General features: G+C 43.8%; 1 protein-coding gene across 10 annotated transcripts in view; it reads right to left on the reverse strand.

Annotated features, from left to right (window-relative positions):
* PPFIA1 (PPFI scaffold protein A1) overlaps positions 1 to 17,059 on the reverse strand; it is a 922,132-nt gene that overhangs the window by 576,099 nt on the left and 328,974 nt on the right. For all 10 annotated transcript variants that reach the window (XM_086959570.1, XM_086959566.1, XM_086959563.1 and 7 more), the window contains exons 11-13: positions 11,933 to 12,064; positions 4,617 to 4,679; positions 4,201 to 4,280 (exon numbers count right to left, since the gene is read on the reverse strand). In XM_086959570.1, coding sequence (XP_086815696.1) covers positions 4,201 to 4,280; positions 4,617 to 4,679; positions 11,933 to 12,064 — 275 coding nt within the window. The remainder of the gene's footprint in view (positions 1 to 4,200; positions 4,281 to 4,616; positions 4,680 to 11,932; positions 12,065 to 17,059) is intronic.

The following is a 17,059-nucleotide window of genomic DNA, read 5'->3' on the forward strand; positions in this document are numbered from 1 at the left end:
AGGAACCCCCAGGCTCCCATCATGCACAACAGTGTAATCATAGCATGGGTAACAGATACATATCTATGGTTACAGAATTTGTCCGGCGGGCAGAGGGAGAGTTGCTTATGACTGATGGGTATACCCCTGGCAGAGTATTAGGATTACAGGTTAGAAATGTATCCTTCTCTTCTAGGGGATACTCATCAATAGTCATAAGCACTGAATAGAGTAGCAAGCCCATCCCCATACCCTACGGACGAATGCCAGAATATCATAACATGCTAACAAAACATATTGCCCTAACAAGTTTCTCAAGGATGCTTGTCCAAACCTAGCATCAGCTTGAGTGTCAGAATCAAGGCAATAATGGTGTGCGAAAGTGTGCACTGAATGCCATGTTGCCGCTTTACATATTTCCTGAACAGGTACATTACTAAGCATTGCTATTGTAGTGGCTTCGCCCCTTGTAGAATGAGCTCTCGGCTTGCCCGGGAGCAGTTTGTATGCCAGCTGATAAGATAACATGATACATGAACCTATCCATCTAGCAATGGACCTTTTAGAGGCAGGAAAACCAGTGTTCAATGGACAATAATTAAACAGCTTGTCCGCCTTCCATACACACTTTGTTTTATCTAAATAACACTCTTTTCAGATCTAGAGAGTCTAGATAAGGGTAGACGAAGATTTGTTTCCTCCTTAAGAATGCAGCTACCACTGCCATGCACTTCGAGAATATGCGAGGTGCTGACTTCAGCCCGAAAGGGAGGACGGTGAACTGGAAGTAGTCTGATTGAATCTGGAACCTTAGAAATGTCTGATGCCTTGGAGAGACTGGGATGTGGAAATAGGCATCTTGAAGATCTATAGAGCACATCCAATCCCCTTGATGTAAATGCGGGATTATTTGATGTAACACCAGCATTCTGAACCTCGCCCTCAGAAAGAACTTGTTGAGCAGCCTTAGATCTAGTATAGGCCTGAACTCCTTGTTTGGACCTTTCTTTGGGACCAAGAAGTATTGGGAGAAGATTCCCTGTCGACGTTGATGCCATGTGACCTCTTCGATGTCCTCCTTAAGAAGTAGAGCGGAAAACTCTTCCCTCAGATGACTTATGCGATGGATGACAGTTTTTCAAGGAGGAATCACAGGGCGGGACTTGAACCTGATGGAGTATCCATTCCTCACAACATTGAGGACCCACTTGTCTAGTGTGATGTGGAGAAGTGTGGCTCACTGGCTATAGGAGGCAGACCCTGATGCAGAGGTCAGACCCGGGACCAGGGTTCAATTCCCGACGCGGCAGGGTCTGGAGCTCAAAAATGTCCATGGACTCGATAATTCTCGCCTCGGTGCCTACTTGAATCATGGGTTCACACTCTGCAACTCTGGGCAATAGCCTGCTTAATCTCCACTACGGCCCCACCGCGATGGGATGCCTGGTCTTCACCTTGGGGATGCCCAGTAGGGGTTATCTCGCAGGGAAAGCCAGGACGGGTTCCCAAAGCAAGCGCTAAGAGACCTGTCGGTGATTTGGCGCTATATAAATAGAAATTAACATAACATAACATTTTGGTCCACTCTTCCAAATAAAAATGGATACTTTCCCCTCACCGGAGTGGGTAACGGAGCTAGGGGAAGCAAGCACTCACTGCTTCTGTTGTTGCTTAGCAGCAGGTATTGATTGTCTGGAGATTCCTCCAGTTCTCTACCAAGACAACACTGGTTTGACTGGGATCTACCCTGATGTTGTTGGGAAGACCACTGAGGGGTTTGAACCCTCTTGTGATATTGTCTTCGGTCATAGGGATGATCGCGTCTTCTGAAGTCCTACCTTTTCTCCAGACCAACCGCCTTCATAGTGTCTAGTTTAATTTCGTCTTCATTTTAGACATCTCGGCATCAGCCTGAGCGCCGAAGTGCGATGTCCCATTGAAGGCAAGATTTAGAACCCTATGTTGAGCCTCTGGCAAAAAACTTGTCAGTCTCAGCCAGGAAGAGCAGCAGGCACAGATCGCAGGTGAATATCCATAGGCAGCGAGATCAGTGGCATCAGCTGCAGCACGCTTGACCTGATTGGCCACCAGACCCTCCTCTTGAAGGATCTCCTGGAAGTCCTCGCTGTCTTCCTTCGGTAGCTTCTCTGTGAAGCATGACAGAGTCCCACAGAGAATGGTCATAACGACCCAGTAAAGCGGAGGCGCTATCCACTTTCATATAGGATGCTGATGTACCGCACATCCTCTTGCCAATGGAGTCCATGACCTTACTATCTTTATCTGGAGATACCGCAGATGATGCTGCTCCAGTCTGGTTTTTCCTTGCTGCTGATACGATGACTGACTCAGGAGGAGGGTCAGCTCTCAGAAAGAGTGGGTCCTGCTCAGGAGCCTTGTACTTCTTGATGATCTGTGACGGAGCGGCTTCCACCGACGCTGGAGTTAGGAATTTTTGAAGGACAGGCTCTAGCAGACCCAGAACCAGGGGTTGCAGAGACCTAGATGCAGACCTATGATGAAGAGTCTCGAAGATGACAGATGTGGAAGGGACAGAGACAGGCTATATTAGGTTTTGCAGCCCCTCTACACAAGACTTCATTGAAAGTCAAAATGTCATCAATAGGCGACACTATTTGGTGAAGAGAGAGTTGGAGAGTAGTCTGCTTTCGAAGGTCTGGAGTGTGGAGACCACGAAGAAGATCTGTGGCTACACCTTCTAGGAGAGCGGTGGCAAGTTCTTGAAGACCAACCCCTAGGTGATCGTGACCTACACCTTTTCGAAAGTGACTAGCTTTGAGGCGGGGCGCGCCGTTCATGTCCCCCAGACGAATGAACGGATTATATGATCGGAGACCTTGACCTGCTAGGCTTATAATCCAGCCTGGAAATTTTCTGAATCTTCCACTCTCTTATGCTACCTAGCCATCTCGGAGAGATGTGAATGGTGCCTCCCCGTCTACAACGATGCTGTAGTAGAGCACAAGGGTACTTTCTACGCCGATCTGTCCCCCAAAGGTGTATGGGACCAGTGTTTCCTCTTCTCACCCATGTCTTTGCGCTCCAACCTTTTTTGAGAGGAGGACGTCTTCGAGAGATGTACTTCTCGACCACTTGCTTACTCCTTTCCTCTCTTCTGCATAGCATGCAGTTTTATTTTTTCCTTTCCCTAAGGGTTTTTCTTGAATTTTCTTTTTACAATGGTAGCACTTTTCTGGTCTGTGAGAAGAAGGTAGGCAAGCAATACAGACAGAGAGCCTCTCTAAGTTAACCTGCCACTATGATCTTGCCTTTTTACCCTAGAAAATAAAGGCTGTGCTTTCAAAGCAAACGGAAAGCAGTTCTCTTTTTTTGTATAATGGAAATATCATAATTTATTTTGTCTTTATTATTTCATATATGAAAGATTTACAATGCAATTGGGGCATATTTGAGCTTAGTAATATGTTTTTAGGCTGCAAATGTATATATATGCATATTACACACATATATATATATATATATATATCCTCCTGTACTCGGTTATTTCTTAGCATAACTGTTGGTGAATTTTAGTTACAGGGAGTGGAAACATGTTTACGTATATTTTATTTTTATATATACATACACACACGCACGCAACCACGGATGCACGCAACCACGCACACACAATTTGTTATTGCTTTGGGGGCCCCACACGTGGGCGGGATTATTCAGTGCTTATCACTATTGAGGAGTATACCCTGGAAGAGAAGAGAAACTTTACAAAAAGCATACAAGTGTCATGTGGAGAAGCTGCTAGAGAGCAATAGGCAATACCGGCAATCACTGTAGTAGTCATTTACTTTCAAAACAATCTGGCTTTCACATTACCAAAGCAGGCCAGTAATAACGTTTTAGCGGATAGAAAAAAAGTTATGTGAAGGCTTATCAGAATTGAAAGAGTAACAGCCAATGTGTGGCAAACATTTAAAACTCACCGCTGGCCTAAAAATGTCCACTATCACCCAGCGCAAAACTATAAATAATTATCATTTCTATTGGTTGCTTAGTGCCATGTAAAAATCGATGTTAAGGGAAAAAAATACATAGAAAAACTTAACATCTGTCTGGAAACAAAGGCTGCTCTATGAAGTAAGCTGGAAAAAAATAAACTGCAAATGACAAGATGGGTTGGCCATCACAAAGAATGTATAAAAAAGTAGGTGCAATGCATTTTTATATATTCTTGATTACTCTTACCGGTGATGAAGGGAAGCTGCTCTTATCCTTATCTGGTCATTTTCTGATCTCATTGATTCAATCTCTAATAGCAGTTGATCCTGGCACATCAAGAAAAGAGAACATTAATATCAGCTTCTGTATCACACAGCAGGAGCTGTACTTGTATTCAATATCTCAAAGTTTTAAAACTTGCATTTACAAAATCACTTAATTATTGTAAATAGACAATATTAAACTAAAGGTTTACTGAAAAGCACCACATCACATCACTATAATAGCACACAAACGCGAGTCAAACAGAAGACTTGAAGAGGCCCACGAAAAATAAAAGCCATATTTACTGACACTAAATCAGAATTAGACAACTGCAGAAAATCTAGTCTTTAAAAACAATGTGAAATATTTCACATGACCGCCATCAACAAGCAACATACCTTTTCATGTTGAGTTTCCTCGATTACTTTCTTTGCATGTTCAACTTCGCGTATAAGAGCATTCTAAAATAATATAATTTAGACGTTCAAATTAGAAACTTAAAGACTTAAGTATACACATCACAGCAAAAACTTCACCCATTGTCCAGAAGATAAATTTGTTCTCCACAGAATTCAATGATAGTTACCTGAGGTTGGGACTTGATAGAACATATTACTAAGTTTTAATATTTCATGTGCTATCTTTTCTATATGGTCTGTATATGCACATTGGAATGAGCTACTCAAAAAGCTACATAAAGCCAAATCTCACAATCATATGATAATGTAACATTTTTTATTTCCCCTCCCTTATATGAATAATATTGTTGTGACTTTGATAGCATGCGTCCCAAACGGCATGCTATCACCTGATAATTACCCAACAAAAGCTCCAAGAAAAACAAAAATCAAAAGTAGACAGCTGTTTTTTGTCATTAGATGTACTATCGCCAAAGCAAGCACAGCAATTTTGAGAGTCTTCTAGCGAACAATTACTTCTTACACTATTACTTTCTGCCTTAATAGACCACACTACCAACATGACATTCATACGGCCCTCCACCCACTAACATACTCCAAGTGTATCCTACTTTTCAATAATGCACTTCATAGTTTGACTGGAGGGCCCTCTACTTTTCGCTTATTCAGTAAAGATCTAAAAAGGCAGATAAACAATGTATACTTATGAGCCAAGTGGCACGCAAATTCATATTGGAATCATTTTTCCAACTACAAGTTTATATTAACATAAGATAGTCAAGAGTAATGAAGCATCTACTGTTACCTAATAAAATAAGAATTACTGCCATGCTGTACAGATTGGCAAATCCCAGCTCTCCATCCAACAGCACTTTGCTTTTTGTCAACTACTAAGTCAATTAACCAATTATATGTTTAGAACTAGTAAATATAAGACTGTGGTTATAAACATGCCTAGCTAAACATGTTCCACATGCCAAAACTTGACTGCAGGAAACACAGCCTACTTTCATTTGTCAAATTGTTTTTGAAACACTAGCTGTACAGTTGTGGGGCTCTGGCTAGCAGTGCATAGCGAAAAATGTATAGTTTCTTACCAGTCTGTGTAGTTTTTGCAGCTTGAAGACTTTTCTGGATTCACTAAGCTGTGCATTATTCCGCCATCTAGAGGTTAGGCCCGGAATTTTTTGTTGTTGATGGGAATCGACATACCACCATGTGGTGTCCATCTGTGACGTTGACTTGCTAGTGAATCCCGAAAAATTTTCAAGCTGTAAAACTACACCGACAGGTAAGAAACTATACGTTTTGCAGCATGATTCTTTTCTGGATTCACTATGCTGTGCAAAGACTTTGTAGCGGCTTGCTATTCTTTTGGTGGTTGGGTGGAAGAGAAGCGTTGGTTTGTGAATGTATGTTGTAAGACCTATAATCCTACCTATGCTTCCTTATTCATTTGAATATCCACGCAGTAGGGCTTTGTGAAAGTGTACACTGCAGACCATGTTGCTGCTTGGCAAATGTAATGAATAGGAGTATTTGCAAGAAAAGTGACTGTTGCTCCCTTTTTCCTGGTCGAGTGAGCATGCAGTGCTCCTTGCAATGTTTGACCTGCCCTTGTGTGGCATAACTGTATGGTTTGTACAATCCATCAGGAAATTTCTGCCACTTCTTCCTAGGGCCACTAAAGAAACAGTCACCGAGCCCTTATTTTATCCCGAATAGACAATGCCAATGCCCTGTATGTCGACATCCCAGGCATGTACAATCCATCAGGAAATTTCTGCCACTTCTTCCTAGGGCCACTAAAGAAACGGTCACCCGAGCCCTTTTTTTATGCCGAATAGACTATGCCAATGCCCTGTATGTTGACATCCCAGGAGATCTGCTTAAGAAACTGCAGTTAATTCAGAATGCGGCGGCCAGACTTCTCCTCCACATCCCCGTTGGAAGCAGCAAGAGATAACATCTGCGCGCACTTCACTGGCTGCCTGTAGCAGAACGGGTTAAATTTACATCTTTAGTCATAGCTCACCGCGTCCTCCATAGCTCAGGTTCAATCTACTCAGGAAAGTCTTTCTTTTTCTATACTCCTACAAGACAACTGCGCTCCACCTCACAACTCCTGGCTCATGTCCCTTGTTTCCGGCTGCAAAGGATGGGTGGAAGTTCCCAAGCCATTAAGGCTGCTCAAGCATGGAATTCACTGTCTCTTCCTCTCTGTGGCATTCGCGACCCTGTACTTAAAAAACAAAAACAAAAAAAGCTGAAAACATTTCTCTTTACTTAAACTGGCTCTCCTCAAGGCTCGCGCAGGGACACTCTTCAGAGTATTCGTGCAAGCTACAAATAACATAACATCTTGCAATGGTATTTTTGGTCACTGGTCGTCCGAAAAAACTGTTGGCAAATGATACAAAGAATTGTTTTGCCTTACAAATAATTGTTTTGTCTTTCTGTATTCTTTGGTTCTTTCCATGTAATACAGGACTGCCCATCTGGCGTCCAGGGTGTGATGCCCTTTCTGTTTGTGAATTTGGCTTTTGAAAGAAGCTTGGTATTTGTATTGTTTGGTTTATGTGGAACCTAGATACCACTTCTGGCATAAAGTGTGGATCTGTTCTCATGATGATTTTGTCATTATGTATTTGGAAGTAGCACTCTTGTAGTGTTAGCGCTTGCAATTCACTTACTCTACGTAGTGATGTAATTGCAACTAAAAACGCAGTCATTAGTGTGTGGATTTGTAGCGTTGCCTTGTGCAGTGTTTTGAAAGGTACTTTCATCATTTGAGCGAGTTCATAAATTGAGGTTCAGTGCACGTGGTGGCATGCTCTTTGGAGGTGGTATTCTCTTTCCTCCTTCTAGAAATCTTTTGACCACATGGGATGGGAAAAAACTTTTCCTGTCTCGCCCCTTGTGTACGCTATGATTGCTGCTAAGTGTACCCTTATTGATGTGTAGCTTAGTGTACTCTGTAGTAACTATGTGAAGTATTTACGCACTGTTGATTCTCATGTGATATTCTGTGAAAGTTTTTCCTTAAGGCACCATTGAGAGAATCTTTTCCATTTGGCTGTGCAACACTTCCTTGTTGTTGGTTTCCTCACCTATCTGAGTACTGCCATTGTGCTCTCTGGAATTTTGAGGTGAGCGAATTCTAAGTTATGTTATATTATATGATATTTGTAAAGCGCAACTTTCACTCCGAGGAGCATCATGGTGCTGAGCAAGTTGCTAACAGACAGGATGGCTCAGACTAGGAAAAGAGATTGTAGATATTTGCTTTACATAGCGCATCAGGAGCCATAAGATTCCACGTTTTCAGAGCTTTCCTGAAGAGGGTTTCTGATTGGATGAAACTTAGGTGGTTTGGCAGTTGTTTCCAGGCTTTTGTCCCTATAACTGCAATTGATTTCCCCCCTTTTTATATGTATCCAAAGGCAGGGGGTTTTAGTAGATTAGCATTCGGTGATCTGAGGGTTCGGCATGGAAGAGAACGTGCAAACCTAGGCCGTAGATAGTGTGGGCCTGAGGAATGAAAAATTCGGAAGGTAATCATTCGTGTCCTAGGTCATGCCAACAAATGGCTCTGGCCGCCACATTCTGGACCACCTGCAATCGGCTGAGTAAATAATCTGCGAGGCCCAAGTGCAGGGAAATTACATAATCCAGTCTCGACACCACCAAGGCCTGGACTACCGTTTTCCTGTGAGAGACTGGGAGCAGGGGGAGAAAGTCCTCCGCATTCTCAATACCCCAAAACAGGTCCTGGCCACCGATTGGATCTGAACCTTTATAGAGAGGGCAGCGTCTAATTTGACCCCAAGATTTTTCACAATGGTGACTGAAGATGTAGGGGGGACATGTCCTGTGTGCCATGCTTCACAGGGATGGGAAGCATGGCACACAGTTGGTTTAGTATAAGACAAGAGAATACCTCTGAGAAACAATTGATGATCACATTGCCTTTAAACTCAGCGCCCTTCTCGCAAGTGAACAACAAATGCGTGTCGTCCGCATACAACACTAATTTGGCACCGTATTTCTCGGCGAGGAGTGCAAGAAGGGCCATATACAAGTTAAACAGTGTTGGGCTCTGTATTGACACCTGTGGGACTCCAACATTAATGGGAGGGATTAAAGCTGAGAATAGAGGGGACCAGATAGTTTGTAGACAGTTGTTTAAAAAGGGGGTGAAGCATCTCAGTACCGTGCCTCAGATACTGCGTTTGAGTCTTTGCAGTAGTCTGTTGAGGGGCACAGTATCGAAGGCCGCGGAGAGGTCCAACACCACCAAGACTGCATCGCCCCCTCTGTCAAGTGTAGCAACTTCTAACAGAGCCGTGTCTGAGCTGAAATTGGCTCTGAAGCCCGACTGACTCTGTGCAGAAGATTGTTGGCCTCCAAGTAATCGGTGGAGACTATGTTGACATATTTCTCCAAAACCTTGGAGAAAAGAGGCAGCAAAGATATAGGCCTATAGTTACCAGCGACCAATGGGTCTGCCGTGGGTTTCTTCAAAAGCGGGAGAATTTTCGCATGTTTCCAGATTTGCGGCATATGTCCCTCACATAGGGCGGTGTTCAAGATAAAATTAACGGCAGGGTTGATAACCTCTGCAATAGGTGCCAGTACTTTTGTAAGTTGTCATCTTGAATTTTTGTGATTTTATGAACTTGTTTAGGAACTTTAGATCTAGTATTGGTGGTAAACTTCCTTCTACCTTTGGAATGAGTAAGTACGTGGAGGAAACGCCCTTGCTTCTCTCCTTGTGTGGTACTTTCTCTATGGCCTCTTCGTTCAGAAGTTCTTGTGCTTCTTCGAGAAATTGAGATAATTATTTTGCTGAATGCACCTTGTTGGTTAGTCTTCTGCTTGGAGGTTGTTTTGCAAGTACTATGCACTAGCTGTATTGCATTATGTCAAATATCCATTTGTCTGATTTAATTTTCTTCCACTCTTGAAGGAAGTATTTTAACCTACCTCTTACAGGCGTAATATGTTGGAGGAATTGTTTGCTTATTGGGCCATGATTTAGTCTTGTGCTTGTATCTGGTTTCACCCTCTGAGTTGATGTTTGAGGGTGTGCAAACCTTGAAGTAAAGTCACTTGTAGGTGGTTTATGGTCCCCCACTCTGTGGTTGGCCTCTTCCTCAAGAGCGTCCTCAAAAGGATTGCCTTCCTTGTTGGTATTGCCAATTTTCTTGTTGCTGGCCCTGTTGTTGTCTGTGGCTTACTCCTTGGTAACCTTGTTGAAAGGTTTAGTGCGAGGCTACAGGTTGGTGGATAGCCCTGCCTGTTGGTCTCCGTGAGGGAGCGCCTCTGAATTGTAGTGCCCCCATGGACCTTGCTGTTTCATTCTCCTTTTTTAATTGGTTTAATTTCTTGTCCACAGCTTTCACGAATAGCTGTTCACCATTGAACGGGGGAGTTCAGTATGTTGTTTTGTACCTCCAGTTTGAAACCTGAAATTCGTTGCCAGGTGTGTCTTCTCTCAGTAACCCAAATCATCATCTGTCTGCTAGATGTTTCAGCAGCATCTAGGGCTGATTTTAAACATGTGTTTGCCATGTTTTTCCCCACTTCCATTAAGTGGTTTTCCTTCTTTCGAATTGGTCTAGCAGGTGTCCCAATAGCTCACCTACTTCCTCCCAATGTTGGTATGCATGTCTGTTGATCAATGCATTTGAATTTGTGATGCAGCACTGTATTGGAGCACTTCTTTACACCCTTCTTCCCATGCAATACATTCTCTTTCTTTCCTTGTCTGGTGGTGGTCCAACATTGGTGGGTACATTAGCTCTCTTCCGAGCTGAGAAAGTTATAATTGAATCAGCTGGTACCGACTCCTTGATGTACATAGGTTCCTTAGAGAAATGCTTATACTTTTCTCACCTCTTGGTGTAACTGCTTTGCATGTAGCAGGTTCTTCAAAGGCTTCCTTACGCTGGTCCAGTACACTCGGCAGCATAGGAAGGAATGGACTCCTTGTTTGTGTAGGCAGAAAGGTTTCTAGTATAAAATATGATTGTGGCTTTTCTTCCTCCAATTCTACTCCATAAGTGTCTGCTGCTTTCTTTATGACTTGGTTGTACTTCTTAAAGTCATCTGGTGGTAAAGGCCTTGATGGATATGTGTCCACCACTTCTTCTGGTGATTCGGCGTCGAGATCTTGCCACTGTAGGTCTTGCGCCTCCACAGTAGCCAAACCTTCATAGGCTCGGTCCTCTTCCTCTCCTTAGGCTTCTAAAAAGTATTCTTCTTAATCGTTCGGTTCTGAAGTTGTTGGCGGCTCTAGTTCCTCGACCTCCTTTTCGGCATCGGTCGAAATAGTTGGCAGAATTTTGAAGAGCTTCATTTTTTTGTTAAAATCTTTCTTGCGTGGCAAGATGCACACCGTTTCGGCTTCTAGCTTCTTTTTCTTATCCATCTCAGACGCTTGTGTTTCGGAGTCTAGATTTTCGGCCTTTCTTTTTGAGCTTCACGACACCGCTGTCGAAGCTTATTTAACCCCCTCCTTTTTCAACATCGAAGAGACCTTTTCGTGACTATCTTTCAACAACTTTGTCTCTACTAGGGTTTTTACCGTCTCGGAATCCTTGTCCAAGGAACCGACGAACTGTTTGTCCTTAGACGCACTTGCGGTCGTTGAATGTTTCGACGCTGCGGAGGTCTTAGAGTCACTCTTTCGTGGGTCGCCTACGTTCCAGTCCCAACAGCGGGAAAAAAGAATCTGAAGATGGCAACCAAAGTTGAGAGCTTCCGGAGAAAAGCACGACAACGTCACAGAGTGACACCAAATGGTGGTATGTCAATGCCCACCAACAAAAAAAATATGAGTGAAGAAATACTACAATTCCGGACCCAACCACTAGATGGCGGAATAATACACAGCATAGTGATTCCAGAAAAGATTCACGCTGCAAAATTAATTATTTTTCTTTGTAGTCCTGAGCAAACTCAATAGACATTCCTCTCCTATTCAACTATCTAGTATCCATTCTGAAGCAGGTGCAAGATAATATTAGCCAAGCTATGAAAAGAAATTTAAAATACTGGATTCAGGGAAAGGAAAGTAAGGGGACAATGGCTCTTCCAGGCACAAGTACAACACAAAAGCAAACAAACTATGAAACAGTTTACTAACCGAAAGAAAATTGAAGTCTGGTTACCAATGCTCTTTTTTAGTTACTTTCAAATTGCTCACCCATTTACATGCACCTCAGGGGATGGAAATATTTACATTGACATCCCATGTGGTGCATTACCATTTGATTTCAATTATACTATACCTTATCTTCCAAGGAAGCCATTCTTTCCTTAAGGTGAAGTTGTAGCCTCTCATTAGATTCAGATAGCAGCTTGTCAACAGTGTCTGATAAACGTTTGTTATGCTCTTCATTCATTTTTTCTCTTTGTCTAGCCTGCAGAATTAATTTACGAAAATACACTTCTTTAAAATCAATGCAGGAAAAAACTGATTTCACTCTCAATGCCTTTTAAGCTTGGGCAATTTTGAGGCAAAAACAGGAATTTAAAAGATAAACCACAAAAACAATTGTGCTCAATAAAACAAGAATTTTAAAAAACTGGTATTACCAAAGTTGTGCCCACAAAACTGTGGATTGTTTATACACTGCGTTTTGTAGGTGAATATGTTGCAAATTCTTAAAACTAGAGAGCACTGGTTAACAATCCTTATAATCTAAAAACATTTCAAATTTAAAATTCACAGTAGATGGTAGAGACAGTTGTGTTACAGGTAAGAGGACAGAACAAAGGTGAATTTGTAAAGTCATAAAAATAACTTACAAAAGTAAGCGACAGAATAACACAAGTTCTGATCAGCCTGCTTATGTAGGTCTCTTTAAATGGAACATCACAAAGAACAAGTAACTTACCTACAGTAATGCTTTATCTAGTAGACACTATCTACTATCGCGGTTGATTCCTTACCTTAGAAAACTACTCAGGCATCAACATACTGGATCTAAAAGATTTTTGAGTAGTACCCCTGTGCACTGGTAGGTGGCATTGGTCGGCAACACAGCAGTAGGTAGTCTGCAGTGGAAATGACGTGGGTAATTTTATGTTCCATATAGATACCCAATTATCAGCACAGGTAGTGAGTGCACGGTTCACCTTCAGTCCCCTGATATTACACGGCATAATCATTCTTAGGACTGACCTTTTACCTAGTAACAGTAATGTCCAAAGATGACATGGGGTTTTCTCCGAGAGGATTCTTGGAATCACAGCAGGACAACAGGCTTTCCATCTCCTGCATAATAACTATGTATAAGGGTCATTCCTTCCGTCATCCTATTCCGACATGATACTGCAAGGTATATCCCCAGGGGGTACCGCTTTGAGTATATTGACACCATTTCTTGCTGAGGTAGTCTGAGGAGAAAAGGACTTCCATGCAGACACACTGACGCGAGACGCTGAGGTGCCGGCATGCAGACACTCCAGCTCGCAGTGGTCTGACATCCCTTAGGGGGTGTCCATCTCGAGACCAAGACTGGGTCCCACAGTCTCTCACTTCAGGTAATGGGGTTGAGTTTATCCTAGAAGATTTCTTGGTTCTTACACCGACATACATGCTAGGTACACTTAGGTACATCTAGTTAGGGTTGCAACGTAGGAGTACGCATTTTATGGTCATGTATTTTATATACTTGCCTGTATTTAAAGCTTTATCACAATGGTAGAAATTTACTGTTATTTTACTCTGTTAGTGCTTATAATCATTTTACATGAGGACAACGCAGGTTCAACAAATGGTTATTGAAAAACGTCCCCACCAATTATTCTGTGTATCCCTCTGAGACAAAGTAAACACGAGTGACTGAGGGAAAAGTAGTACACTATTTCCATGTTTCTGAGGGATCAGGGTTGTCATGTTCGATAGTTGCCAAGAACTATTCTCTTCTTGGTAAGAGGGATTTCTAGTGGTACTGTGAGCTAGCTGGTATACAGGCTCACATACCCGGTAGGGGTATATAGAATCAGTCTGACACCAATTCTACAGTGTGTGTTGTCTAAACATGCAGATCCTATATAGGGTTATCGGAACTAAAAGACAGTAGTACCTATATAGGTGCCACCCCAGCGGGCGTTATTTTTGTGGCTTTCCACGCTATGAACCTGGCGCCACAATGAGAACTGACCATGGTTGTGAAATAATAGGGCCCTCAGAAGGCTGCCCAATACATTACAATCAGCTCAGAAAGCGGGGAGCATAGGAGGGCTAGTCTGTAATCTGCGGCTAGATGAAGCCTCTACCACATAAGGCGTTTCCAAAGGTAAGTAACTTGTTTATCTGACAGACTACTAGGTGCAGATTCCTTAAAATAGATAAGGTGGTTCTACAAAGCAGATTTAAACCAGAAAGTCCTGCAGGACTGAACGGACGAAGTGCGCGCTGTGATGGACCAGACTGTCCCAGCAGTAGTGTTTGGTAACAGTGTGCAAGGATATCTACCTTGCTACCTGACAGATGGCCAAGAGAGGGATTCCACAGGCTAACGCAGTGGTCACAGCCTTGGCTCTGCTGGCATGAGCATGCAAACCCTCAGGGATCTGCTTAAAAGCCAATTCGTAGCAGATGTGAATGCAGAGTATTATCCAACTTGAGATGGTTGGTTTCTGCATAGCCTTCGCTTTCTTTGCTCCTACTTACGCCAAGAAGAGCCGATCATCCACCCGGAACTCATTTGAACAATGCAAGTAGAATGTATAAATACGCACAAGTACATTTACAGGGATTATGGTAAAAATATTACAGATATTGTTAATAAAATATCTCATGAGTATACACAGGCTCATTACTCGTTAGAACTTGTTCCTCGCACAGTTATTAGTAGTACCGTAATTTGTCTATGGAATTGTTATCTTCAAACAATTAAACCAACATCCCAACTAACGATAACAATCACAACCAGGAATACAAATTTTATTTCTTGAACCCACCCCCTACCCCTATCCCTCATCCTACTGTGTGGCAGTGACAGACAGGTGGCACAGTACCTCCGACCTAGGTAAAAACCAGTACTACACTCATATCTTATTCAAGAGTCATGGTGTGAGAGGATGTATGTGACGCCGGCCTGGACATGTGGGCTGAAAGAAGTTTCATCCGGCGCTCCTGCCGGGACTTCAGTTTCATCTGCTGGCACGCCTCACAATCAGTGGAGTTGTGGTGTTCTCCCAAACACCACATGAGATGGGGTGAGTATCCGTCGCCGACATCTGGCACAAGATGAGCACGTCATAGCCCGAAGGCATTCGCACACTGTTCTCACACACACGCAGCAAGCAAAAGAGTAAAGTCCAAAATGGGCCAGGAGCACGATACAGTTCCGCGTTGCACGTGGACAAGGAAAAAACTTACTTGGGTGGGACTTTGTGACCTCACTGACGTCACATATACGGACAACGCCAGGGCAGAGTCACCTGATGCTGTCCTCCCGGCACGCAGGGATGCTGTGGCAAAAATTTGCCGGATCCAATCTCACGCCTGGGGATAAGTCTACATTAAGGAATCTGCAGCTAGTAGTCTCTATCAGATTTATTGATACACACCGCTGTGGCCGTGCCCAGGGATACCACCACCCCCCGGTGCCAGTACAACTGAAGGCGTGGACAATTCCAGACCATATGTAAAAACATGACGGAGTCTGTGCCACAATGTGGACATGCGGAAGCCCACCCTGGTGTGAACCGTGCTCGCCGTTGGGGGATAAGGTACGTGCGGTGTAAATGGTAGAGCTGGATTTTAAACCGTGCGTGGCTAGTGGCTTCTACTACTTGTGCCAGTGCTCTTTTCCACTGGCCATCCGTCAACAGGAACGGCAGATCCTCGTCTTTCCCGCCCTGATTTTGTCTTAGTTCGCCCCACCCTGTCCGCCTTCTGTGTAGTGTAGAACCGGGAGAGGAGCCATCGACTAGAACCAGAGTCCAGCAATGTAACCAGCGTGCTGGACTCACCTGGTTCATCGGGAAACGTTGTCCACATTGGACGTACGGTACGCAATATTTTGACGTACTGCAAAAATGTGCCTAATCTACAATCCCTCTCACACATACCACTGTCACTCTGAACCAAACATTTCACACACACTTCCTCAATCACACAGGACCTCCCCCTCGAATATAGAGAAGCAAGCACAAGCGAAAGGGGATTAAAGAAATTATGAAAAAACAGATAGAAAAGAAGATAATTAGAGGAAGAAGATAAAGACGGGGAAGGGCAGAAGACGATCCCACATGCAAAACGAATTTGTAAAATCCAACCACCGAACGCCAGGATAAGGAGAGTAGACACCCCCATCCCCTCCCCTCCCCTCCCCTTCCAACCTGTGATAGGTGAGGAGAAGGGCAAGGGAGATGAAAGGTCCCCCAAGAGTCAACCCCACACACTCTCAAGAAGATGAGAATAAAGATTTATGTCCCAACGATACCCGCATCTAGGGTCCTTCACTCATCATGACGTCTATTGTAAGAACATTCATGCAGGACCTGTTTGTTGCGGGTATCCGCAACAGCCTCGTCCATACTGGAGTCCGAACCTGTAGCCATCACAACTACCACCAATGCTCTGGCTGCATCACGTTCAGCCCGCTGAGACACCAAATCTATCCGGGGGGGACTTTCTGCCTTCGCTCTCTGATTCGGCACCTTCCAGCTCTAGGGACCAATCCCGCTGCACCACCACTCTCTGCGTTGATCTGGAGCTTTTTCTGCATCTTTCTGTACGACCACTACCAGTGCCATCTTCAGGAAGCAGCGAGGCTCTTGCCACCACTCGCCCCTCCACCCACTCAGCACTCTTCCCTCTCCATGCACCTCCAGCCAATCCCACACCTACTCCGGCCTTGTAAAAAGCATGTGCACGTCTGTTATGGAGGAATTTCAATTTTGCTGGATAGAGAAGCATATGCTGTAGGTTCATGGCTCGCAATTTCTTCTTTAAGGATGTCCTCTGCTGTTACATGTGTAATCTGGGAAGATACGCATCTTCTGATTCTCAAATGTTGGATCTCCAACGTTGGATCCCCCTCAGCGTGCTGCCCTAAGGATGCAGTCTCTATCCCTGTAGTCCAAGTGATGGTGGTCCTGGGTGGGGCCTCTGGTGGTGCAGGCGCAGCGAGCGCCCATTGCACACGTTCATAACGAATACGGAGGACAGCTCAGGAGTGGGCAAGTCCTCCTTAATCCACTTTACAAGGAAGAGTTCCTGTTCCTTCCCTTCAGCTTACTCCGGAAAACCTACGAAACGCAGATTACATCTGCTGGACCTTCCTTCACATCCTCCGCTCGGCGCTCCAGGGACAACTTTTTTTGCGACAGCTCAGATAAATAAACCTTCAGGGCAAAGACCTCGGATCGCATCTCACTGTCTGCTCCGTCGACAG

This window comes from Lissotriton vulgaris, chromosome 2_2 (assembly GCF_964263255.1).
Source record: "Lissotriton vulgaris chromosome 2_2, aLisVul1.2, whole genome shotgun sequence".
Classification (NCBI taxonomy): domain Eukaryota; kingdom Metazoa; phylum Chordata; class Amphibia; order Caudata; family Salamandridae; genus Lissotriton; species Lissotriton vulgaris.